The sequence below is a fragment of the Penicillium samsonianum genome (assembly GCF_028829775.1).
Source record: "Penicillium samsonianum strain IBT 33392 chromosome Unknown utg000010l_segment0_segment0, whole genome shotgun sequence".
In the NCBI taxonomy this organism is placed as follows: Eukaryota; Fungi; Ascomycota; class Eurotiomycetes; order Eurotiales; family Aspergillaceae; genus Penicillium; species Penicillium samsonianum.
In genome coordinates, this window is record NW_026643268.1 from 578,188 (window position 1) to 604,485 (window position 26,298).

General features: G+C 46.9%; 9 protein-coding genes across 9 annotated transcripts; 6 read left to right on the forward strand and 3 right to left on the reverse strand.

The window, feature by feature from the left end:
• Window positions 1-312, forward strand: N7471_013787 (uncharacterized protein; the record flags this gene model as incomplete). Its single annotated transcript, XM_057286505.1, has 1 exon — window positions 1-312. One exon carries the CDS (start codon window positions 1-3, stop codon window positions 310-312), a length of 312 nt encoding a protein of 103 aa, XP_057128984.1.
• Window positions 313-6,576: 6,264 nt separating this feature from the next.
• Window positions 6,577-7,349, forward strand: N7471_013788 (uncharacterized protein; the record flags this gene model as incomplete). The annotated part of the gene is made up of 2 exons (XM_057286506.1): window positions 6,577-7,140; window positions 7,215-7,349. 2 exons carry the CDS (start codon window positions 6,577-6,579, stop codon window positions 7,347-7,349), a joined length of 699 nt encoding a protein of 232 aa, XP_057128985.1.
• A 609-nt stretch (window positions 7,350-7,958) lies between these two features.
• Window positions 7,959-8,549, reverse strand: N7471_013789 (transcriptional regulator family TF; the record flags this gene model as incomplete). Its single annotated transcript, XM_057286507.1, has 2 exons — window positions 7,959-8,380; window positions 8,453-8,549. 2 exons carry the CDS (start codon window positions 8,547-8,549, stop codon window positions 7,959-7,961), a joined length of 519 nt encoding a protein of 172 aa, XP_057128986.1.
• A 3,671-nt stretch (window positions 8,550-12,220) lies between these two features.
• Window positions 12,221-12,599, reverse strand: N7471_013790 (uncharacterized protein; the record flags this gene model as incomplete). The annotated part of the gene is made up of 2 exons (XM_057286508.1): window positions 12,221-12,399; window positions 12,473-12,599. The coding sequence occupies 2 exons, from the start codon at window positions 12,597-12,599 to the stop codon at window positions 12,221-12,223; spliced, it is 306 nt and encodes a 101-aa protein (XP_057128987.1).
• An 818-nt stretch (window positions 12,600-13,417) lies between these two features.
• N7471_013791 (putative MFS sugar transporter) lies at window positions 13,418-15,139 on the forward strand (the record flags this gene model as incomplete). Its single annotated transcript, XM_057286509.1, has 2 exons — window positions 13,418-14,443; window positions 14,510-15,139. 2 exons carry the CDS (start codon window positions 13,418-13,420, stop codon window positions 15,137-15,139), a joined length of 1,656 nt encoding a protein of 551 aa, XP_057128988.1.
• Window positions 15,140-17,237: 2,098 nt separating this feature from the next.
• Window positions 17,238-18,614, forward strand: N7471_013792 (Glycoside hydrolase superfamily; the record flags this gene model as incomplete). The annotated part of the gene is made up of 1 exon (XM_057286510.1): window positions 17,238-18,614. The coding sequence occupies one exon, from the start codon at window positions 17,238-17,240 to the stop codon at window positions 18,612-18,614; it is 1,377 nt and encodes a 458-aa protein (XP_057128989.1).
• A 938-nt stretch (window positions 18,615-19,552) lies between these two features.
• Window positions 19,553-20,515, reverse strand: N7471_013793 (uncharacterized protein; the record flags this gene model as incomplete). Its single annotated transcript, XM_057286511.1, has 3 exons — window positions 19,553-20,055; window positions 20,114-20,166; window positions 20,226-20,515. 3 exons carry the CDS (start codon window positions 20,513-20,515, stop codon window positions 19,553-19,555), a joined length of 846 nt encoding a protein of 281 aa, XP_057128990.1.
• Window positions 20,516-21,362: 847 nt separating this feature from the next.
• On the forward strand, window positions 21,363-22,952 carry N7471_013794 (uncharacterized protein; the record flags this gene model as incomplete). Its single annotated transcript, XM_057286512.1, has 1 exon — window positions 21,363-22,952. The coding sequence occupies one exon, from the start codon at window positions 21,363-21,365 to the stop codon at window positions 22,950-22,952; it is 1,590 nt and encodes a 529-aa protein (XP_057128991.1).
• A 754-nt stretch (window positions 22,953-23,706) lies between these two features.
• On the forward strand, window positions 23,707-25,844 carry N7471_013795 (uncharacterized protein; the record flags this gene model as incomplete). Its single annotated transcript, XM_057286513.1, has 4 exons — window positions 23,707-23,924; window positions 23,970-24,954; window positions 25,010-25,693; window positions 25,758-25,844. 4 exons carry the CDS (start codon window positions 23,707-23,709, stop codon window positions 25,842-25,844), a joined length of 1,974 nt encoding a protein of 657 aa, XP_057128992.1.
• Window positions 25,845-26,298: the final 454 nt, after the last annotated feature.

The window sequence follows — 26,298 nt, forward strand, 5'->3', positions numbered from 1 at the left end:
ATGTCTCAAGATACTGACCTCTCCTCGTCGTCTTTCCACGGTAGCTACGGTCTAGACCTCTTTCCCTCCGACCTACAGTCCAGTCAGCAAACCATTGAATCAACCCCAGCCTCCAAACCAGTACATCCTATGATCTCTTCCTCCCTTGAGCGATTCGGAAACGACTGGATTGTTTACTCTGAAATGAGCAAGGAGATTTTATCTTCTGGTGGATTCAGACTATCCACGGAAACGAGCTTCGTGAAAGGAATAAGAGCTTCTGGGATCGATCTCGGAGTTATTCAGAGGCGTGGAAAAGCTTTGAGCAGGTAGCTCATACTGCGACTGGAGATCCAAAGATAGTATGCCAAAAATGCGGTCAGCGCCTTGATCATCCAAGCCGCAAGTTGAATGGAACTACCCCAATGGCAAGACATCTCAGAGGAGAGAAATGCCAAAGACTCAGCAATCGGACTGCCGGCAACAGCTATCTTCAAGACCTTTCTACCCGCCAGGTAAGGAATATACTTGAAGCTAAAAGGTAGATTGCCTTGATATTAATGTCTATCGTTTATCAATAGGCGCGTGATCATCCAGCCCGCGAGAAAGGCGAGTCTTTTACAAAGGAACTATGGCAAAAAGATATCTTCACAGCTATTACTGGTCTACGACTCCCTTTTCTGATCATCGAAAACCCATTATTCCAGAGGTTACTCCAGCGAGCCCAGTCGTCCCCTGTGCCTCTTGAGTTTCCTTCGGCAAAGACAATCCAGCGCCGGCTTCGAGATACTGTTCAGGAAAGACACCAAAGTGTACTCAAGAAGCTACCGGCCGAGGCCAAAATGTCTATTGCTCTAGATTGCTGGACCTCTCCTTTTCAACAAGCATTTATGGCTATCACTGGCTACTTTATTGATGATAAATGGAAATGTCGTGAGCTTCTCCTTGGGTTTGAACCACTCCATGGATCCCAAACTGGCGTTAATCTTGGTACCGTTCTTTTTGGGGTTCTTCAGTGATATGAATTGGTTGAACGGGTGTTGGCTGTGACAACAGATAACGCTTCAAACAATCAAATATTGGTAGGAAGAGTGCATGAGCAATTGGAGACGCTTACTCTCAGCAATACAACACCGAACATCCGAGTTCCATGTATTGCCCATGTTATTCAACTGAGTCTCAAGGGCCTTCTCGGTTATATGTAGCTCGAACCAGTCAATGAGGCTACACAGAGAGAATGGTCTGAAAACCAGTCCCAATCACTCCGTGCTAGTCAAAGGAAGGGTATAATTTGTACTTTTAGCAAGGTTAGAAGCGAAATGTCTCACAAGTTTTAACACTAATAAATTTATTAGGTTCGTGGCCTAGCGGTTTTTATCAACGCTAGCCCTCAGCGTCGTGATACATTTCGAAGTCTCCAGATTAAAGGCTCAAAGCTTTTGCCAATCCAGGGTGTCAAAACCCGCTGGAATTCCACTTTTCTTATGCTTCGACGTGCAAAGAGATTACAGCTAGTGTTCAACAGATAATGCTCTGAAAAACAGTATACGCAGTTCACGTTAGATCGGGAAGAATGGCGACGAATTGACTACCTGCTATGTTTGACCCAACCTTTTTTCCAATTTACCACTATTCTCTGCCAAACTAAGGAAGTGACTGTTCATATCGTTTTCGAGATTTACCACACTCTTTTTGAACATCTTGTAAAATCGATACAACAACTTTAACAAAAGAGGGTCCCTTGGAAGCAATCAATTCTTTGTGCAATTCAGGCAGGAAAGGAAAAGCTTGCAGCTTATTATGGTAGCACTACTACAGCCCATGGTGATCTTTACGCGATCGGTACAATACTTGCACCACAGCATAAACTGCAATTCTTTTCGCGTTGCGAATGGGCAGAGAATAACTTCGCATCGTCTGAGATATCGACAAAGTCTTAAAGGCTATGTTCGACCCTATCAAGAGCGGCTATCCAATAGCCAAGCATTCTCAAATAACCAGACACCATTGGACCAGGGCTCAAAGCTTGCAGCACTCATCGCGCAGGTCGGTTCGAACCGAAAACCAGTACCTCGCCACAGTAATGAGGTTGAAAAGTATCTTGAGAGTGGTATGTCTTAACTCGGTTTGTTTCTATAGTGAATATGGCTAAACTAGATCATCTAGGCACTACTCCAATTGACCCATGTTCCTTCTGGAAAGGCCATCAGCATGAATTTCCGATGCTCGCAAGTGTTGCACGAGATGTTCTTTCTATCCCAGCAACAGGTGCGGGCGTTGAGCGACTGTTCAACTCTGCTCGGGATATCTGTCATTATTGTCGAGGGTCACTGAAGCCTACCACAATACAGGACCTGGTGATGTATATGTGTGCAACTAAGTTTGACCTCGGGGAGGAGGAGCAAGAAACCTCTAGGCAATCCTTCTCGAGGGAGGAGAGAGAGACCGCGGACGAAGAGAAAGATGCCCAGAATCCCAAAGAAATCCTTGATCTTATCAGTGATGATGAGGCGGATTCACGGATTGATTCTAGGGAGGCTGGAATCAATGCCGATGTGGCAATTTAGCTTACCTCTGGCCGGGAGCATTTGGAACCCTTACAGGGTTCTTCTAGCGATGGAGAAGAGGTTTTAGAAACTACCAGAGAATCGGGTGATGATGATGATGGTGAGCACCCCTTACCAAGGGATCACTCCCTAAAGCGCTCATCAGGGAGGGTCCGTAGACCTTCTAAACATCTAAGGGGATATGATGTATATTAAGAGACAATTCCACAATCTAGAATAGGCAAAAGAATACGCACACAAATACAATGGCTGCTGCAAGAATTTATCTGCAGGCGTAACCTAGATACGATTGAATGCAGCAAATTCTACATAACTCTATGCATATTACAGTGTCCCACTTTTGACCCATTGGACTGTCCAGGGCGTCCAGGTGGGCGGACTGGGTGCCCCTCGACCCGCCCACTGGACACCAGAGGAGTGTCCAAACTGGTCCATGGGCGGGTTTGGACTTGTCCATCGATGGGTCATATGGACTTTGGCGAGGTCTAGATAAGATACGCTGATGAGATCACGTGGTAGCTCGATGATAAGTTGATAACTACATAAGTGTGGTCTAATGCGCGGTTGAAATCAGGCCTGGTGGGATATTGTTGCAAATAACAACCTCTGTGTGGGTCATTCTATGATAAACTCTCGAGCATGATGTCTCACCCAATCTATATTTTTGACCGAACTGCCAAGAGACAGTCAGGTAGTCCAGGATCCAAAGACACGCCGAAGTTGCACAATCTTCCACAACAATCTCCAGATGGTACAACCATCAAATTGACTGTAATATTTTAGTTTCTCCATTTGATCATTCTGATATTGGTCAACACGTTAGTCGAGGGACTTTTGATTAAGCCTCCTGGTGAGAGACTCATTCCCAAGTGTTCAGATCTATGACCTTGTGGACCCGAGACAATTTGGCCAGCCATTAACGGCCGTTGAATGCCCGTGTGATCGTGATACAAGGATGGGTACACTCATCACAGCATGTTGTCCGGTTTCAATTTGCACAAGCCTCACTGTTTCTGAGGCATCAATCCAAAGCCTCAAACCACTACTCGGATATTCAGTAGGAAAAGAAACGGTGTTCCCAGAATTCCTAGTGATACACCTGCCAATCTCAAAAAGATTTCTCATTGATCTGACTAATTCTATCGAACTGGAGACTGTGTGCCAATTCCACCGAGTTACCAGGTTAGGAAAAAGGAATAGCTCACGGACTATAGATGATGTATATTGATACATCTATCGTATGGGTAAGATGGCGAGGAAACCTTTGCCCTTCGTCCGCGAGACGTTGAACACTCCCCTTCACCATCATCACACCATCAACATCAATGTCATTGCCCGCCAACGCCACCTTTATCAAACACATCCTTATAATATATGTTTCCTCTCTCAAGAAATATTATGGGCCTATTATTTCAACACACCGCACCGAGCATAAATATGTTCACATTTTCGCGTCTGCTCGCCTCAGGTTTTAGGTAAACAGTTTTCCTTTTCTAAACGAGTGCCAAAGTTGAGGACCTCAATATTTCTGGATGATCAAGTAATAAAAACCTGTCATCCGAGGAAGACTTTCTTTGCACAAGCTCTACGACCTGTTTCAAGAAATCCTGTCCCGTCTATTTCAAACCACCACCTGTCCAGAGTAACATAAAATCCCCAATGATCATTTGATTTGTCGATATGGAAGCTAGCCGTTGCGATTCGAAGCCCCGACATGCATTACTATATAAGCCCGTCCACAATAATGGCTCTGTCGACCCAAAAGTCCATTTCTGCGGCAGCGGAATTCTGCTTTGCTTTATTTTCCATATAATTCGGTGCTCTTCATCAACAAGCAATGCGATCACAGCATTGGTTTCTCAGTTATCCAACCTCTTTTGTTCTGGCACTTCTGCTTTTTGCCATTACTTGCTTGACTCGAGGAAGCAGCTCTCTTCTTTCTTCTTCCTGTTGGACCACATCGGAATTATTTTGCACATATGGGGGACGTCCGTATCGGTCTTGCTATTAGAGAAAACTGGTAGTGGGAAAATCACTTCAGTCATTCTGGGAATCACACTGGCCGGGGTGGTCTGTGCCACCTATTTGATAACCTGGCCAAGGGATAAGAGAGAACGGGTGCTGGTCATTGGGGTGTTTGGAGCATTGGCTTTATGCAGCGTCTCGCTCTACAACGCTGTTTTCTCGAGCATGTCTCGACTGACGGCATCTTATATCTTCTTGGCTCTGGGCAATGGCATCGGAGGGTGGTTCTACTCCCGTGGGTCTATTCAAATGCTGAGTCAACGTTCAAGCAAGCCCCATATTGTGTCGGGGCATTCGTTGATGCACCTATGCTCACTGATTGCATCAATATTTCACGCTTCAATTCTGGCTTCTTTTGTCTGTATCTGACAGACTTGAGCACCTGGCCGCACGAGAATCTAATCCCGTATGTTCATCTGAGAGCACAGAAAGGTTAAAATCAATGCCACCGACCAGTGGTTCGTTTTGCGAGATGAGGCTGGTGTGGATCAAGAACAAAGTCACGCTATCGAAATTGTTTCCCGAGGTGCCAAAACCTCGTCCATGGAAACAGGAATCAGTCGTCAATACCGCGTGATTTTGCCACAGGGCGGTTTCCTGTAAATTACTTCATATGACTTTGTTTCTTGTAGGATTAATGCTGGGGCGCTGCTTCAGATGCGTTTTTTAAACAGCATTCTCCAATTCAAGTCAAACAGGAAACAATGAGACAAGGAGGATTTCATATAAAAACAATCGCATAATTTTGTGATGGTTTTTCGAAGAGTGAGGGCGGGAGGTGGAACCCAAAAACATGAGAGAGATTCGAATGATATGGTCGTGCAATGGACTTTACTACAGAGTTGCTAAGACAATTTACCAATTGAATCCCATCATTGTAATCAAAGCATGTTCATCTCTTGATCTGACAATCCAACCGATCATGGCCGATGTGGAGCAGTATTTCCACGTTAATGCACATCTTTGTGTGGCTCGATACAAAAGATCAGTAATGGTTGACGATCTGCCCTGCGCAAGTATCCATCAACCTTGATGTTTGTAAAGACTTCAAAAAGCCGAATTTGGAAACGTGTGAGTCTTCCAGGAATCACATAGCCCCAGGAAATCGCACGTAACTTATAGGACTCTCCATTCCCATTAGCAGAAAATTAGCCATGTTCCTATTGACGGCATTATCCGCGCCAGGAACGCACATCTTGGCCCCGGGAGCTCTCTTGCTCCCGGATACTTTAGTGCGGTTTCTGGGAGCATACAAGCAGCTTCTAGCAGCCACATAGCCCCAAGGAAACCCGACGTAACTTCTTTGGTCTTGTACCTCCGCCTCGAGTAACCAAAGTCATGTTCCTATGGACAGCTTTGTTAACTCCTGGAGCCTCGATCACGGTTCCTGGGGCCATAGTTAAGCCTTCTGCGAGTGATCGAATGACTCGATATTGTGTGCAGGTCCAGTGAAGGTATCGTGTGAAGACTTTCCTCAAACCCCAGACGAAGAAAATTGACTCTAGAACCCAGAAGGAGGGTCCCAGGAGTGCAACAGCCACCCATGTATTCCCAAAGCCAATTTTGTATTGAGTTGGAAACTGTGTCAGGGATATACATGAAGCGTACAGGATGTATGGTGATATGATCTGCGGGACCCACATGCATATAGTACCGTTCGTTACATAACCGTGCCAAGCCCACCAACACTATACGTGTAGTGTGTTGGTGGGCTTGGCACGGTTACAAGAATATTTCAGCTGTGTTTGTTTTGTTTGCAGGTACACATTAGAATTCATTGAGTAGTAAAAGACCCAGATGTCCCCACAATTCCAAATAAATATGTCAATCCCTTCCTGATCCTCCTTAACCCTCTGACTTTACCCCCAGCCTTGAGCATTGATCGCCATGCAAGCTGGGGTTTTTTGTGGGCATGGATCACATCCGCCAATATCCCCGCTCTTCTGAGTGGAAATCATGAGTCAAGATGCAGAGAATTTTGAAATGCTTCTCTGAATCATTCCCGATGTCTCTCGTCCTCGGGGCTTGGAGCTTTACGGACGGCCTTGGACCTACTGAGTCATTAATTCAGATGGATACGGTGGAAGCTTTCTATTACCTTTCATTCAATCTACCAGCGTTGATCAGCCGCATGACGGACCTCGCTGCTCACACGTCTGCCTATTATACCGAATACTCTGAAGCCTTTCACCGACAGAAATCTCTCAGGCTGCGATATCCTACGAACCACTCCGTGCGACCCGTGCAACCCAACGAGGTCGTGTGGATCGACCAGAGACGAAATACCTCCAAATTCGACAAAAGTATCGCGAAGGCAAAGGGCTTAATGGACTCAACTCAATGCTCTGGTCGCAAGCGACGCGCGGAAGAAGACCTACCTATCGGCCGGAATGAGCCCTTCGCTCCAGTGAACAACGACACAAGGTCATCATCGAGTATGACAGCCATACACAAAAGGTGCTTGAAGAGCTCGTCCGGGGTATTGGCGTTTTCAGGAGTAATATACGACGAGCGAAAATGTCGATGGCACAGACGCGCTTTCTTCCAAAGACAATGGACAAAACACTCTGTTTGGTGAATCATCAATTGGGAGAATCGGATCCGCCATGATAAGTGTCTGGCTCCAAAAAAGCCCAGAAAAAGTCAGTCATTGACCTTGCTAATAAGCAATTGGAACTAGCTCATGAGCTTTGTGAAACAGCAGCATATCAGGCACTGCGAACAGGCGACTGTGCTTCGGAAATCGACAGTGCGTTGAAAATCTCGAAAAGCTTCTGACAGCGAAGCTGTAGAAAACGACCGAAGAAGAGAGTTTTGCAAATGCTCATTCTACTTCGACCGCAGCACGACTGGCTAGAGTAGCCGCCGTGGCCGCGAGGGAGCCGTCAACTGTTAAAACGAGCATTATCGAAGTCGACGATGCCTCGTACTTATCAGGTGAGTCCGTCAACCGGCTAGACTTTCTGTCATGAGCTGTGCTGCCCACGATGCTATCCCTTGATCCGAAATCTTTTGTGCATAACGTATTGAGTAATTTCGAGTGATCCGGTGAAGAAATCAAATAAAATCAAACTGGTGACTCTTTTACACTGTTCTCATCGTAAACACCAGGACTTATAAGTATTTTCATGGGGTAATTTCTCGAGTTGTGAAGTCGATTATACTATTCCTGTGCCGAAAAAAGTAGGACATAGCAATCCGTGAAGAAACTGAAGACCGTCTTGCTCTTTTCTCAGGTGCTACCAGCTTCCATCAAAACATGAGTGAGCTGCTCTGGCTTATCACCATCGAAGTGTTTACTCCATCGTGTAAAGCCCGCCTCGGGTTCAATCATGTACAAAACGGACCCAATAATACCTACATCATTAGGAACGAGTCAGAAATATTTTACAAGGTCTCACTCTGACGTGAAAGAAACTGAGCGGGGTACTTCGACCACCAATTGGGGTCCAGAGGCACCGACGGTTGGAACTGGTTTGGAAGACTTATATTCATGTCGAACAGTCTGGGGGATTTCATGGCCCGCGGCGAGAAGGGCGCTGGCCAGGGTTCGCTGCCAGGTCCCGAGACAACTGACTCCAGGTGCATAAGTCGCGCCTCACCTGCCACTGGGCACGCCCCAGGGTATGACAAATCGAGCGATGATGCTAATGGGAATGCCCCGAAATCCAAGGAATCTAGCGTAGTTGTCATATGGGCCTGATCTACAGCCATCGTAGCTAGAACCCTGGCTTCCGGTATTGTTGTTATCCCGCTGCTAGGGTCGCCTGTGCCAATTGCCGGATGCTTTGAGAATCCGGAAGGTTGATCTAGCCGAATCTCGAGATTTCAGCCAATGAACTAGAATACCTGTTTGGCGCAACGCGAATAGTCCGACTTACCTGTCTTGAAGTTCATCGAGGGGTAGCCCGCAGGAGTGTTCTGATGAGACGAGAATGCCTTCAAAGGGAATGGGGCACATGAATACAACATGTCCATGGCTTCGGGGCTCAGGCTGGTTGGCGGTATCGTAACCGAATGTTCCGAGAAACTCGTCCCTAGCTTCGGGCTAAGGGCGCCTTTTTTCTCCGCTGAGAGATTTCGATTGACCCGGTAAAACCGGCAATCCTTCTGCAGTCGAACACAGTTCTGACAACGTCTCTGTGTATGGTCTGCTGCGATCAGACACCGGATCTTCCGTCGCCGGCAGTGCACTACAAAACTGTGTAAGTCCACTTGCAATTACATCGAAGCTAAGTCCAGATGACTTAATCGGCAGTTTCCCCCCACACACAATGACAATGCCAGGGAAAAGGAATGGTGTCCATGATGGTTTGAGGACGACACTGACCGCATGCGACAGATATCCGGTGATACCCCAATATAATGCGCTTCGTATCAGTTGTGTTCGAACCACCTCCCATGGTGTCTAGAGTTTCGGCCGTCCGCCTCGATGGTATACGATTCAATGAAATCCTAAGAGAGCTTATCTGCCGTTAGTCGAGCATAGCAGTTTGATTGAAGCCGAAAGCAAATAGATTGCGACTTGGCGGTCAGCCTCACAAAAAAAGAGCGATTTATGTGGTCAACGTTCCAGATACCAGCAATCTCTAAAATTGTATAGTGATAACCTGTGAAATATTCGGCGAGGTTGACGATAGAAGCGTCTAGGTTGGAAATTTGATGATGAAAAGGCACGATTACTTTTCAATATTTGATTGGCGCTGAGGGATTATGCGTTTGTATCTGATCAAAGAAGATTTGGAATAGGCTATGGGCTTGTAAAGCAACCAGAGCGAACTTGACCCTGAAATTTGTGGCGTTTAACACACGAACAAGCTGCATACCTGAGTTAACCCTTCGGAACGCCCCTTTCTTCTCCCCGACGCGGGCTTCGCTTTCTCTCCTCCTGGCGGTCAAAACTGCAGATCCCATGCTTCTTCTGTGAGCTAACGACTGACCGTTCTGCTGAGGACATGGACTGTTATGCACCGATCTAAGACTCACGCTTCCAATTCACTGATCACCTATATACTGTCCCTCCAAATGAGACTCAATAGTGTTATCACATAGGCTCTCGGGCTTTTAAGGAACAAACAAACCAATTTCAGGGGCTGTAAAAAAAGATATAAAAAAAAGACCAGCGTTGTCAATATGCTAAAGCAGCGGCATTATTGAAAATGAATCGAAAGAAACTAATGTGATCAATAAGGGACGGGAAGGCCGGAGCAGCCTCGGGGTAATTGGGGGAGCAGTAGGAGATCAGCATTGTCGTGCCCATATCTCCCACCCACAACTAGTGACAAGGGATTGGAATTGGGTTTGCCGGAATGTGAGGCCGTCAAAAGTGGTCTCGCAATAAATCGACCGAAGCACTATTATATGTATGTATTCGACGAGCGCATACCATCTCAAATTTACCAAATTTACCATCGAGGTATGGAAATTAGCTATGAAGCCTCAGACAGGTCATATAATGCCTCTGCAATGTGTCCCCCTCCCCCACTTTAGGTCTATCCTAGAAGAAAAAGTATGTGTATTTTTGACAGATAGCCAAACATGCACGTCAAATTCCAACTGTGTGACTGTAAGACCAGCAGGGGTTTGAACATGATCATGCCCATTATAGAAAAAAAAAGCAAATTTTTAGTTGTAAGTTTAGTAAACCAATGAGGGTGGCTCCTGCCAATTTGTTGTTCATTCTTCGGTTCGTCATTTACCCAGTAAAGAGCAACGCAACCATCATGGAAAGTCGCAATGGGAAGAGTGCGACAACCCATTTCGAGCATTCCATCACCCTTGAGCATGAACCTCCACCTACATTGCAACAAGGATCTCCCTTTACCATAATCGTGAGAGTCAGGCTCCGGGGCACGAGAATAAGCCCAATGCAAAGCTTCGCCCTCAATATCTCTCTCCGGGAAGCCAAAGAGCTTGACCCACTTAACGCTATGAGTGGAAGCTTAACATCTTCCATACCAGACTACAATAGCAAGTGCGCAGGACATCTTGTACAATTCAACGGCTTCATCATTCACCAATCAGGACAATATCGACTTTGAATTCTGCTGGCAGCTTCTTCCTTGGCTGAGACGATCGTAACGACGCGCGTCGATTCAAATCTAATCGCAGTTGGCAGGAACGCCGCTGTTTCAGCATTCCGACCTGCCGCCTTGCGCTAATCATGCTGTGTTTGATACCTACCGTTACCTTGCAATAATCAACAATTTGGGAGACGTTGGCATGCGATAGCTTAGGGATCTGAAACTGGATCTCGAAAAGCTAAGCATTTATAGATACAGCCGAAACGAAGTAAATCTAGACTCTTCTTCCTATTTTCAGTCAAGTCAGATTTGGGCTACATTTGTTCTAAATGAGCTGCCGGAACGTTAAGCGACGTAAATTCCACCGCATTAAATCCTCGATCTTACATATCTGGGTCCAGACCTGGTTCGGAGTTTTGCAAATACTTTTGTTGTAGTTTAGAGGAATGATCAATTATTATTCCAGAGGGGATACGTGAGGCTATATATACAGCATGAGCTCCAAGTTGATTTCGAATCAACTTGCTTCTTCGTATAGACATCTCGGGAATTAAGTCCAAAGTGCAGCTTTGTTCCTGATCTGCACCAGCCTCATATCACAACAACTTCGACGATGCACGGCATAATACTGGAAGCCGCTTGAGAGTTTCTGCAAAGATCTGCGCCTGGTTTCTAGCCTGCAATAGTTAACAAACGAATAATAACTTAAATTATGGAATATTTTAGTCAGGTCTTACGAACAGGCCCTAGCTGGTTACAGAGATATCTGGCAGTTTGCGGTGACTCCATTCGGAAGTCTCGAATGCGTCTGAGTTGCGAACCCTTCCCATATACCTGCTGGAGCTGAAATCGACAAGGCGTGGCTATGTCTTCATGCGCAGCCGAAGACGCGCCACCCAGGTCGTGCATCCAAGGTCATGCAATTTTAATTATGTACTTCTGCCACAGAAATGAGAGAATTCCGATTTTCGGAGAAAGGGCTGAAGAAACAAACAGGAGCAATCTTCCTATATAATTTTACACCTGTAAAATTCACAACATTTCAGGTTAGTACATCGTCTCTGTGCAGTCAGTAAGCTGAGATTCCAATGAACGGAAGATGTTTTGGCTGCGAAGAAACCCATGGCAGCAGCAGTCTATTGGCATTGACTCCGATCACCCATCTGGATCTACCTGAGAGAAGGGGAGGACGACTCGCTCTTCTCGTAGCTGGACCACCTACGCGTTCTACGTATGGGAGGCCAGACTTCCGAGGCGGAAGAGGTCTATCTTGATGATTTTTTTTGTGCATGTAGTATAGATCCTAAGAGTAACCTTTAAAATAAAGAGTGACGAGATGTTGGTAAGTTTTGTAAATAAACAGATAAGCAAATTTTATTAACATGGAAAAAAGCATAAAAAGTAGAAGGGCATACGAGCTGGTGGGGGGGTAAATTAAGGGAATCTGCAGTTAAAACGCCGCTATTGGAATCTGTAATAGACGTCCGTTCGGTTTCTTTCACAAATCCCTCGTCTCCAAACTCAATTCAATATCTAGCCCCGTTGACCTCTAAAAATCAGGCGCCCAGTGAAGGAGTGATATGATGGTAATGAAAGGTTAAGAAAGTCGCCGTAAGTCAGACACATTTAAAGCTTTTCATGATGATCGGCAACAAATTTGTTATGGCGTTTCACTTCCTCCGATTTGGATTTAGGATCCAATTCGCCACTCTCGGTATTAGGCCCTTCACGGTAGATTTTGAGACTATCGTGTTCATGATCTCCCTTTTTCGTTTCGGGTGTTGCGGAAGTCGACTTGGGCGGTTCTAAATAATGGCTTTTTGGTCAGCACTTGGTAATTTACCTTGCTATTAGTGCTTTCCGTGGAGTCACATTCACCTTCCTTGTAATTTGCTTCCTTTCTGGTCATATCAGCTTGGGATGATTTATTGGGGCCGTTCTTCATTGTCACGTGATCCGCTAACTCCTTTTCCAACAGCAGGACTTTGCTTCGAGAGAAGGCCATATTGCGTTGAAAAAATAACTTTATGAGGGAGCACGTTTGCACACGTCGATTACAACTCACTTTGTAAAGGCCCTGCATCATGAAAGTATTTCAAAAGTGTAGAACAATACGTCCCTGAAAGAACTGGCACTTTGCTCATTAAAAAGGATGTAGCCTCGTACCTCTACGAAGCTAGCCATGTTTTTGGGCTCCTGAATACCTGGTTAGCAACTTATATTCCAAGAATGTATTAGCAGAGATCAGATGCGGTAAGAAAGGAAAGTAACCCTGTGGCCAGTTAAAGATGGTGCAGTGGTTCGCAAAGATTAAGGTTTTCCTCGGCAAGACTATTCGAAACCAAGGTGTTTCAACGGTCAGTCTAGCCCATCTATCGTAACGCCACAGATTGTGCATCTGATGGTTAACCAAGCCAGTTCCCGAATTTCGATTCGAAAGATGTGCGGCTCGCACAATCCAAGGTCGTGGACCTGGAAGTTGTTGGGTTTGCTCTGGGCGTGGCGGGAAATATTTTAATGAACATTGAATACGGGGAACACGTTCGCTGCGAAATCTCTTCTGAAAATATAGCCTCTTAGCTCCAATCTTTTAGCGTTCCGGCACTTTGGTCTTGATTGGTTTGAAAAATCGCAAACAAGTCGATTGAGCTCTCCTCCCAACGCATCCTCCGACAACGACTTTGGCCCAAAGCATAACACGACTCGTCGGTGCATTGAACAGTCATAATGCAGCCTTCTAAAGAGAGTTGTCTGAATTGTACCACAGGCTCTCCTAGCTCCTCTGAGGTGCACCCCTCGCACAATCTGGGATATATTACAAACATGACTCAAGGAAACGATACCCTGAGCAAAACGACCTCCTTCCCGTCAATTTCACACGCCGAGCAAGGCAGCTCGAATAGCACCACCCTCAGCCGAACTGATACGGCCATCCTCATTGGCAATCTCGCGACGGTATTGCCTGAATTGCGTCCACTCGACTCTCCAGCTAGGGCGGCCACTCAAGCAGAACAGAAACTGACCTTTATTGGCGGATGCCGCTTGTACCCCAAGGCCATAGCCTGGTCGTGTATTTTGTCCTCCACCCTGATCATGGAAGTATTTGATACCCTTCTTATCTTTAACTTTTTTACTTCCCCGGCATTCAAGCAAAAATACGGAACACCCTCTCCAGGCTCCGGGTATCAAATCTCCTCAACGTGGCAATTTGCTTTATCAACTGCCGCAGAGGCTGGGGAGATAGTCGGGCTCCTTGTGAATGGCTATCTCGCCGATCAAATCGGGTATCGCTGGACCATCGTCTCTGCATTGACCTTCCTCATGTTCAGCATTCCTTTATCATTTTTTGCGGTGAACATTCGGATGTTGTTAGCAGCACAAATCGTGTGTGGGATCCCATGGGGCATTTTTCAGACGTTATCAACCACATACGCAGCTGAAGTGATGCCTGTAAAGCTACGTGCTTACCTACTCAGCAATGTCAACCTGTGCTGGGTTTTGGGCCAGCTTTTGGTTACAGGGATAATGAGGACATTTGTCGGCAACACTTCCCAGTGGTCGGATCGGGTCCCCTTTGCACTTCAATGGGTGATTTGTTTCCCCATTTTGATCGCGGTCATGTTCGCCCCAGAATCCCCCTGGTGGCTTATCCGTCACAGACGAGAATGTGATGCCAAAAGGTCATTGGCGAGGTTGACCAGAAAGTACAAAATCAATGTCGACCAGATAATCGCTATGATGAAGCATACCAACGAGATTGAAAAATGTTTGAAAGAAGACGATGGGGGCATGTCATATTTAGACGCCTTCAAGGGGGTGGATCGCCGACGAACCAAGATCGCCTGTATGGTTTGGATCACATAGCAGGTATGCGGAACCAGCTTGGTGGGTTGGGCGTCAACATTTTATCAGCAGGCTGGGTTTAGCGCCGCCAACGCCTCCAACCTCTCCCTTGGCATCTACGGGATAGCCATAGTTAGCGCTGCGATTTCCTGGTCGCTCCTATCGCGTTTCGGACGTCGTAGGCTGTATCTCTGCGGTCTATCAGCTCTACTAACCATTCTATTGATTGGCGGCGTTGTCGGCGCTCTTCCAACATCCCGTGGCCAGCTATGGACTCTTGGGTCCCTGCTGTTGATTCTGACATTCGTGTACGACATGACCATCGGACCTGTGTGCTATGTTCTGGTCGCAGAAATCCCATCGACTCGGCTTCGTGTAAAAACAGTTGTTATGGCTCGGACGGCCTACAACTTAGCTGGGATCCTCATCAATTGGATCACCCCACGTATGCTCAGCCCCACGGCGTGGAACTGGAAGGGAAAGTCCTGTTTCTTCTTCGCTGGCACGACAGCGCTGTGTCTTATCTGGTGTTACTGGAGGCTGCCTGAGACCTTTGGCTTGAGCTATTTGGAGATTGACATCTTGTTCGAAAGAAAAGCGAAAGCCAGCAAGTTCCGCGAGCTTCGGGCCAACCTCGAAAGCTCGGGATATTTTAGCATTGAGCACTCGGCAGATGAGGCAAGCACCTGGCGGAGGTATTGAGATTGAACTTTCTGTTCAAGAACAGCATGTGACGTAGACCAACCGCATATTTCCTCTTCAGTAAGTGGTTCGGGATTCTTCACTCTGTCCAGGATATAAAACAATGCCATTGAAGATTGGTTCCACTATAAGAGCCGTGCCTTCGGAGTGAACCTACACGATCCATTCCAAAGAGCACATGCTAAGTGGGAGCGGAAAGCCAGCACAGTGGAGATCAACCATCAACTCGAGGCTCATGAGGATAGTTCTCAGGATTGTGAGAAGTGTGAAATACCGAATGAACCACCGAGAAAAGACTACTTTCCTGAAGAGCCTTGTAGTAGCCTAGTGAGTGAAGTTCTGAGCTCCGTGATTGGCGTGGGACACTTGGATGGAGTAGATGGAGATCCGAATGCTCGCCGTGGTAAGAAGATTCGGCGCAGGTAATGCTATAACTTGTCGATCATATTATTGCTCTGATTTTATTACTATGACTCGTTATTAGATATCTTGGCTACGAGTGGTCATTATGTGTTGTGAATTTAGCTCTAACCGAATTTAATTTTGCTGCGCCGTATAGACACTTTGCTCGTATCCATCATAGTAATAATCCCGGATAGAGCTGGCCTCAATAACACCACATCGGCAGCAGCCTGCGCGATATCGCTGCCTCATGTAAATAGCCAAATTCCTTATTAGGAAAGAAGCTAAATAGATATCGCTCGGCGTTTCGTAGGTGACATTGTAAGTGGGTTAAGAAAGCGATGCCTGTTTGCGAACATCTCTACCATCTGCAGGTTTTGATCAGTGCGTCGTGGCATCATCAGACGCCGATTTCGAATACTGCTCATACCAAATAAGATGGCTCCTAATTGTTGTTACAGGAATTGATTACGCGTCCAGTACTTTTTGAAAAAAAATAATTACTCCTTGTTTTCGAAGGCGCCAAATTGGTAAAGGGCAAATAGTCATCGTATCCTAGGAAGTGGCGCCAATAATAAGGAAATGTAGGACACGACTTCTATACGACTATTAAGAAGTATCTGTAAGTACACTGGAAAGTTGAAGGCCCAGAAAATTGACTTGTTCACTATCTTCTGATCCTGAGTGTCATAGCTCTAAGTGTGAAGGACGGACGGGGCAGCTGAGATCCACCTATACGCGCAGCCAATTAGTGCCTAGCATTGTACACAATCATCTCGCTTATTATTTTCTTAATGCCAACTCTTTCTTAACCATCGATGGAGATTATCCCTTGTAAAACAGCGATTAAGAGTCCCGCTATCGCCGTTCGCTAGTGATCTAGTTAGAATACTACTCTTCATGGCAATCCGCACGTTGGTCATTTGGAATGTTTCTTGTTTAAAAAAAAAGCAAAATTGTGTTAAGCATATTTTTATTTTTTTGTTCGAGATTTCTTAAGCCGATTAAGGATAGAAACATTAATTAGCGAGGGCCGGCTAAATATAGAAAGACCCTTTTATGCTCCCCGTTAGTGTCCGTAAGTGGGGTGAGTGTGGGGCTTCGTGATTATGAAAATGGTGAAACAGCCAATGAAGCGTACAATTCCAGGATCGGACCATACAAGTGGTGTTTCTCCTGCGGGATCCCTGTGAACCTAGAAGACCCTTATGGCGCGTTCGCCCGACACATTTTATGCCTAGACAGGGATACGCCCTTACCAAGCCAATACTTCCACCCTAGGGCTTTGTTGCTGATGTGAAGTCAGTAATCTACTTGGATCTACTTATGAAGGTACAGACTGTGCGTGTCACTAGATAAGGTAATCTATAATGGGGGTCGTACAGAATGCCCGAAGGCACACACATTTATAATCGTAAAGGCTGACCAAGAGAAACATAGTGATCATTCTTTATCATGAAGCAATCCAGTACGGGACCAATGTACTGAGCGTAGGACAGCCCAGTGGGCCTCCCCAATCGTCAATTGGACCGATCCTGGCTCTCCATATAACTCTTCATCCCTTCCACTATATCTTTCTCCTTCATTCATTCTTTCAATAGTCCTTTTAGCGCATCTGCCGACTCTCGTTCATATCATCAGATTTCCATCACTCTTTTCATCGATTTCATCATTTTGCTCCACAAACAAAGGCATTATGAAGGTTTCCGTAGCCTCCATGGCCATGGCCATCCTTCTGGGTGCTTCCACCGTCTTCAGTGAGGCTCCAAACATCAAGGACCGCGACAGCAGTATTGTTCCCATCACCGTCAAGGGCAATGCCTTCTTCAAGGGCGATGATCGCTTTTACATCCGTGGTGTCGACTATCAGCCTGGTGGTTCCTCCAAGCTTCATGATTCTATCGCTGATGCCGACAACTGCAAGCGTGATATCAAGACTTTCAAGGAACTAGGCTTGAACACCATTCGTGTCTACCACGTCGATAACTCTAAAGACCACGACGAGTGCATGAAAGCCCTAGCTGAGGCTGGAATTTACCTAGTTCTCGACGTCAACACCCCTAAGTACTCTATCAACCGTGCCGATCCCGAAGTCTCCTACAACGACGTCTACCTCCAGTACATCTTCGCCACCGTGGAGATGTTTGCTAAATACGACAACACCTTGGCCTTTTTCTCGGGTAACGAGGTCATCAACGACGGTCCCACCTCCGAGGCTGCTCCGTACATAAAGGCCGTCACCCGTGACCTACGGACGTACCTCCGTTCTCGCAACCTCCGTCACGTCCCCGTTGGTTATTCTGCCACCGATATCGATACCAACCGTCTGGAGATGGCTGAGTATATGAACTGCGGCACTGATGATGAGCGATCCGACTTTTTCGCATTCAACGACTACTCCTGGTGTGACCCTTCCTCTTTCACTACTTCAGGCTGGGATCAGAAGGTCAAAAACTTCACCGGCTACGGCATTCCTCTTTTCATCTCCGAGTACGGCTGCAACACCAATACCCGTAAATTCGAGGAGGTCAGCGCCCTCTACTCTACTGATATGACCGCCGTCTACTCCGGCGGTATCGTCTACGAGTATTCTGAGGAAGGCAACAAGTGGGGCCTGGTCAAGATCGACGGTGACGATGTTACACATCTGAAGGACTACGATGCTCTCAAGTCTGCCTTTGATAAGACTGACAACCCCAAGGGCGACGGCGGGTACAATTCCACTGGAGGTGCATCCGGCTGCCCTAAGATGCAGAAGCCCAACTGGAATGTCCCCGATAACGGTCTCCCTGCCATACCATTACCTGCGAAGAAATACCTTACTCAGGGTGCTGGAAAGGGTGTTGGCTTCAGCGGTGAGGGCTCTCAGAACGCTGGCACCAAGTCATCCGGCACCGCAACGCAGGGCTCTGGCGAGGTCGCCGCTGCCACGAGGGGCGGTAGCGCTGCCTCCGCAACCACCTCTGAAGGTGCTGCTGCTGGCCTCAAGCCCCTGCAATTGAGCATCCCCGCTACCCTTAGCTTGATGATTGTCTTATCGACATTGTTCGGCGCCCATTTGGTTCTCTTGTAATGTTCTCCTCACCTCCACCCCTCCTTTGTTAGGGAATTCATCTAGATCTCTTGTTGGACATGCATATTTTAGCAGTCATCTTCAAGCTCTGTGATGATTATCATCCGATTGTGGCTTGAGTTATCATTCTTGAAGTCACCTCAACTATCACGCTTGTCATTTCTAGGCAAGTACACTTTGTCATTTACATCAATATTTTTCTCCGAGAAGTCACAAACACTCAAAGGGATTACTTTTTGTCTTCTTTATTCCATTCTTGATGTATTGAATTTGAGATATGAATTCTACATCCCTTTTAACTACATTATATATGATTTTCCAATGCCCATGCCACGTCTGTTAGCACAGTACAGAAAGCAATATAATGGTAATATGCACCGGGACTACTTCATCAAGATAGTTGGCCACTGTTCCTTCGACATCGCAATGTAGCACTCCAGCCGATGAAATGCTGCTAAAGTGTACGCTCTCTTCGCCGGTATCTCAGCTTCCTGGCGGCACAGACACCATGCACATAGTCCCACCTCCAGGATGACGACCGTGCTCTTTTAGGCCGGTACGGAAGCGGTGCTGGCGTCACGCGGTCTGTGCTGGACCCTAACAGATCATTCTGATTTCTTCCTTGGGCCACAAATCCAAGTCTCCTTGATCCGCTGTCCCTTGAGCCGCCGCTGGGATTCCAATGGTCGATCCGCATTCAAGCGCAGTATTTTCGACCACTTAACGAATCATTTCACATCTGTGTATTGGTAGATACACAGAAACAACACGTTGTATTTCGACATCAAGAGATTTGAACCAGTGAGTAGATGTCATCTAATTTCAGCTTGCAGGAACCATTCCACTTCCAAGTTGTACATTGCTTCAATCCGGTGAAGAACTTTCTGGGTGTGTTTCGGCAGCAACAGAAATCGGTCTTTCAGACCTTCGAGGCGCAGTCATGGCAAAGAAGCTTGGTGTTTGAACTTTCGTCTTGACTGCGCTCGACGGCGCTCTGACTTTGGGAGTCTATCTTCCAGGAACTTCAATAGACGGCGAAGCTTCTGTACGCTCGAAAGTCCACCGATACAGAGAGAGAATTCAATGGCGACACGGGTCATGTGGAGAAGAGATTCACGATCCTGTGAAAGACGGTGGACAGCAGCGTGGCGGATGCCAGAAACCAATCTTTGCCATTTTTGTATAGTAATAGCGGCTTGACGGCAAGAGCTACACCGTATCTTGTCCCGATGTTCCACCAAGAATTTGAAAAGCCTGTGTAGCTCTAGTTCCTCTGGGCATGTCCACCCAACCATGAGAGACTCCTCCAAGAGCCATTTTTGAACGAATTGAAATGCATCGAATTCGAGATGTCGCTGTATGGCTTGGAGAATAAGATTTTGTGCGCGGAAAGGGATCTTTGTCATTGGAACTCCGAGAAGTGAGTTTAGACCTTGTAAGACTGTTGTTCGAGCCCGTAGATTAGTCGGCGCGCTCCTAAATTTGTAGCTTGAACTTACTGAAGATGGTATCGATGTTCCCTCGGCAACATTCAATCAATTGTTTTACCAGTCTGAGAGCAGTGCGTTAGTAACAACTTCCAAATTGGGAAGACTGGTCGTGAGTTCTTACCGCTTACTCACAGGCTGAGATAGCCAAGAAGATCTGGTCGAAGTGCCTCCTGCCATATACCGACTTACTGTGAGAGAAACAGTGCTAGTCTCGGGCTGGCCTTGTTTGATGGCCGCTGTATCATTCTGATTCCACTGCATAGAGGCACTTGGATGCGATCGCACTTCACACGATTGGCAGCGGCGCGGAATATCCTTGGCTGTCAAAGATTGGTCTTCCGGCAGCTTTGGCACCTGTACATGGAATGTTCCTTGTCGCTGGCGCCGACTTTGACGCCTTGGACGTGCCATCCTGGAAAAATTGAGAAGACGATGGGTCTCTTGGGTGGGAGAGCAACTAAAAAATAAATCGGACTGGAGTTTCACAAACAAATTTCCATGTGCCGGAGCGAATTAATGGTTATAAATCACGGAATCCATGGAATCATTGTCTGCGTGCGACCAGGGTACCAGCAGAATGTGATAGTAGCGTTGCAATCTCGCGAGGTGGGTGGCGATCGACGAGGAACCAGATCCTGGCCTTTGGTTGTTCAACTGGTTCACATGGTTGTCCTGAGAACTGGGCTCGGGTTCCTATCGTTGACTTTGCAACAAACGTTAATCTTATTAACAGTTCAACGCCATCACCCAAGATGCCCAGCCGTTACTCACATCCAAGGCCATCATATCGGGTAAAACAACCATTATTCTTTGTCTTCGGGCAGCCTCACAAACGGAAAAGGATTGCTTTTGCCCGCAAATACCCAAAGACATCCAAAAATATTCGGTTGTATATCGGCATTGTATGAAAATCAAAGGTGCTGACCAGGCTTGATGACATTAATTTCTTATAGGAAATCAAGTCCCGACTTTCATGGAAGGGGCTATTGGAAGTGTTCAACTGGGATAACGATTATTACGGCCACCTTTTCAACACCTCAACACCACCTGATCGGACCACAGGCGGCGACCTAATCGCTCTTATCACATATATAATAAGCATCGACTGAATTCTAATCTGCTTTTTATTCTGCTTAGTTTTCCTATCTCCTGGTACACAATGGCTAACCGCTTTTGATCCGCTTAGTTCAAGCAAATTTTGAATCCCTTTCCTCATTCTATTGAGTGACAGCTCAGCCATTTGTCCAAGCATCTCGCGATGTCTCTTCTCTCTCTACCACCGGAACTGGCTTTGCTCATTTCAAGCCATTTGAATTCGCCAAAAGACCTCCTCAGTTTCCTCCGGACTAGCCAAAAGTTCTACCACCTCCTGACCAATGAGCTCTACCAAAATAATATCCGCTCTGATGGTGGATCAGCCCTTTTGTGGTACGCCAGCCGTGGGGACGAACTGGGAGTGCGGAATATGCTGCGTGCAGGTGCGAATCTTAATCTTCGATCGCCGAATCGAGCACAGTCGACAGCTCTTCTGGAGGCTGTCAATAACAAGCATATCAGTGTTGTACAAATCCTGTTAGAGAGTGGGGCTTTACCAGATGTGGCCGATGCCCGATCTAGAAGACCCTTGGTTTTGGCGACAAAGGGTCGTAGCGACGTGGCGATCACCAAGTTGCTCTTGGAACACGGTGCCATGGCCGATGCCGTTGTGTTTGACAAGCATGCTCCATTACTGGAGGCTGTCCGGTCAAACCAGGAGTCCAAAGTGGTATTGCTTTTGAAGCATGGGGCTGATATACACATCTTGGACCGTCGGACTGGAATGACCCTCGTGCACATCGCGGCTTCTAAGAACACCACTCCCGGAATTATAAAGATCCTTATAGACTCTGGTATTCAAATGGAGTCCCAAGACGACATGGGAAGAACGCCACTTCAAGCAGCAGCTGGCCATTCATGCACACGTGCTGTGCGCCTGCTATTACACCTTGGCGCCAATCCGAACTTCAAAAACATGCATCAGTACTGGAAAGGGTGGAGCGCACTTTTCTACGCTGCAACAAATCCCCGCATTCCCGGGAATGGCAGAAAAAGCATCATTCTAACACTATTTCTACATGGGGCTGAGATCGATGCTAGGAACCACGCTCAGAAGACGCCTCTACTCCATGCCATCTCCCAGAGCGCCATTAAACAGGCGCAAGCTCTTGTTGAATGTGGTGCCAGTATTATGGCTAGAGATGCCAATGGAGAAACAGTTCTCCATTTAGCTGTTTCGTCATTGAGCCGGTGTCCTAGTATGTTGTTCTGGCTTGTCGAAAATGGCGCGGATGTAAATTGGGCCGGCGGCAAGCATAGTGAAACTCCAATTTTCAATGCTATCAGGAACTTTTATACCCGACAAGGCATGGAATGTATTCAAACCCTTCTGTCGCTTGGAGCCGATGTTCAATTTCGAAACATGGATGGGCTGACGCCTCTTTCCTTGGCTGTGCGCATGGGGTCTATTGAGTCAACAAAGATTCTACTCGAACATGGGAGCTGTGCCAATTCGAGAGACAAGAATGGCAAATCCCCCCTGCATTTTGCTGCCGAAGCACGGAATGTCCACAAGATTGTCGAACTTCTCATTCAATACGGGGCCGATGTGAACTCTCGGGATATGCTTGGATTCACGCCATTGCATAGGATTGTCGCCAGAGAAGAGACGTGGGAAGCAGCGGGCGAGTTGTTAAAGGCCGGGGCTGATCGATACGCCATGGCTGATGATGGTAAGTTCCCTCATGATATGGTTCCTGATGGCCCTTGGGCGGAAACGAAACGTTCCTTGATCCGTTTTTACATGCCGTGACTGGTGTCATCACGCTCAGTCATCTTTGATATAGTTCCTAAGTACTACTCATATAACCATTGTAGGGGGCTTGTGGAAATATAAGTAGGATATTGTTAAAGACCATAAATGTACTGTATGTCTTTTCTAGAAGAAAAGCCCATCTCTTCAGCTTTCTTGGGATCCGTCAACCTAAAAAAGAAAAATCGCGCTGACAAGCTTCTCATCATATGCCTCAAGATTTTTCCATTGGATTGATGATCTCAATCCACCGTTGACTACCATTCACGAATGCTTGCTTAAACCACAGGCAGGTTTCTTAAGGTTCAACGGATCGCATATCTCATCTTTGGACATGCCGACCTCAACATTCTGCCTGAACTTAATCAACAGTTGGCACGCTAATATAAATGCGGAGCCATGGACGCCCTTCATGGCTCATATGAGCTATTCAACGTTGAATGTTGAGTTTACCGGATATGATCCAGTTAGTCAACCATAAAGATCTCCAACATCACCAAATAGTCATTCGTCAAGGACTGGTGAGTCGTGGATGCAAACCAGATTATTGTCATATTTCCGATACATCAAGATTAATATTTCCCTCATGAAATCATCAATGAGGATGTCGCTATCTTTGTTCACCACGGTCAACGATTTCAGGGAGAATGTCTCAGAGGAAACCTCAGGGCGCCGTATAAATAGCAGGCGCACGACCCAGAGACAAAAAGCCATTATTTCATTCTGCTGCAGTGCTCCAAAAGCGTACCCAACAATGAGTAATCATACTGACGAGGATTCCATGGATCAAGATAGTTGCACGAGCACGAGCGACGAAGCGAATCTCCAGTTGGATCGTGAATTACGACAGAGCGGAGAAGTTACTCGCACAACGACTGAGCCTTCACAGCAAACTATCCCAGTTGGGATTTCACCTGCCTATGCAAAAGGTTGGGACACTACAGATGCATTTCGCGAGCTGTATCAAAATTGGTATGTGACATTTATTTCTATTGGATAAACGCTGAGACAGAATAGGAAAGATGCTATTCTGGGAAGATTTCAGTTAAACCGACGGGATTTCAAGCCATTCTTTGCAGACAAGAAAGATCATTTCTGCATCATAGTCCCAGCTACCTCGAACGACAATGGCAATCGGCGAGCTCTGGGGTTCATCAAATATGAGAAAAAGACCGGCCGAGTCATCTTGACCAACTCCTGCATGCAACTTCCCCTCGAGTCTCTCGTGATGGGGTTCACATCCAAGGACGACGACGAGCAGCTGGCAGGCTCCCATGGCGAGGGGCTCAAGCTGGCTGCGTTAATAATGAGTCGAGACGGATACAAAGTGAGCTTGGCTGCAAGCCACTGTAAGTGGAGTTTTGGTCTGCATGGGAAGTATCAGTCTCTCCGTTGTGTCATCACTCCTTCCCGAAAAATGAGTCCCGCCATTCAACGAGAGCCAGCTGATGATATGGCAAAGCTGCGCTTCCACGTTGAAAGAGACATCACGGTGGTGATTGGGGCTGGACGTGCCAGTCAAAGTCGACCGGTATCATCTGAAACGTTCTTCGAGTGGCTGCAGGTCACTCTCGATATCCGCGGGCTCTCCTATCCCTCCTCGATTGTAGAGACACCTCAAGGAGACTTCCTTCTCGATTCGCAGTTTCATGGAAAGCTCTTCCTGCATGGGATCCTGCTACCAATGTCTACTTCAGGGGTCAAGCACTTCAAGTTTGGTTACAACTTTGCTCTGGGCAAGTTCAGCCGTGATCGTCAAGGACTGATCGCCAAATGTGAGGTGGCAGACAAGGTGCGGCAAATATGGCAGTATGCTCTGCATATGCACGAGCAAACTCTACTTCCAATTTATGTCAATCTCCTCCAGAATTTCCCCCAGGTGGGTGATATTGAACAAGCCGATAGACTTTTGGAGCCGTCTACCAAGGCCCGTATCTGGAAATACTTGCTTAGGGTGACAGGAAGACAGAGATTCTTTCATAGCGAGACATCAAGCGTCGAGGTCAGTTCACGGTGAAATATTCAAGCTGGGTATGCAATATACTAACCTCGAACAGAATGTGTGTATGATACGAGAAACCACCGGAAAGAGGCCAACGAGACTCTCTGAGGCCCTTTGGAACCTGTTGCGCTCAGGTTCACCGATCCGGACTGTCGAGGAGGAGCAGGTAGAGCTTTTTAAGGATGCTGAGGTCTGTGCTTCGCCCGAATCTGCCTTTGCAAAAACAACAGACTGGGCTTTGAAAGCTTGTCTGGCACTTTCAAAAGCGACGAGAAATATTCAAGTGCTCTATGTCAAAGGACCGGTAGGGAAGCTTGATGTGTCATACGACGCCGGACACGGTACGTTGAAAATTCATCGTCGATGGTTGGACTTTGATGCGATGCGCCAGGAAGCATCTTGTCGAGAATGGTTTCCTGATACCATAACCGAAAATAATGCGCCGTTTCTCTGCAATCAAGCTGTAGAGGAGCTCTTGTATCTGGCCATTTCTTCGATTTTCAAAGCATCCTCGACGCTGCGGAAGGCTGAGATGAGATACATGCGTCAGGCTAGACGTCTGCTTCGACTTCTGCCACATAGCATCAGACTCACACCCTACTCGGGAGGCCTGATGATCACCTGGGAAGACAATGAGGCAGAATCTTTTCGAAAGCTTGGTGGTGGTGGACCAGAGTACCGAGTCGTTCTCCATGCAGAGGAGTGTTTCATCGCCAGGTCGGAGCTTCTCCACTTGGACGTAGGTAAGTTCTCCAGTTTACCACCCCAACCCGCGAAAGGAATTGAAAGCTGAAGTGCCACAGTCCCGAGTGGAATGGAATTCGCGTCGTGTGGGTGCCGTCAGCAATTCGTCCTTCAAACGCGCCGATGGTGCGTCTTTGCCGCTTTAGATCACTCCACCAGGTATTATGCGATGATCTCTCTTAATGAACGGTTGGCGATCTATAGCCTTCCATCTGAGCTGGTGTCACCTCGTGGCACAAGCATGGGTGGGCCCGACCACATAACGTGCAATCTGCATTGATCGCCTTTCGTTGATCGCCAACACGAACATAGGACTTTGGAGTTGCAGACCAACCTAATCCCATTTCAAGTGGATCCAGCTCCATATCAGGGAACAACCAAATGGCAGAGTCTCGGAGCTTCAAAGGGATGAATGAATCCGTGCTCAAAATCAATTAGACCACTACTCTGGGATACCAGCAGATGTTCATTGAGCTTAAAGCCAAAGTATGACGTCCAGGAGCTCGCACATAAGACGCAACGGCGGGACTCATCGAGGTCGGGAAGAACAGGCAAAGCTTTCATCCAGTTGGACCTCTGTCTACACTTGACGGTCCTAGC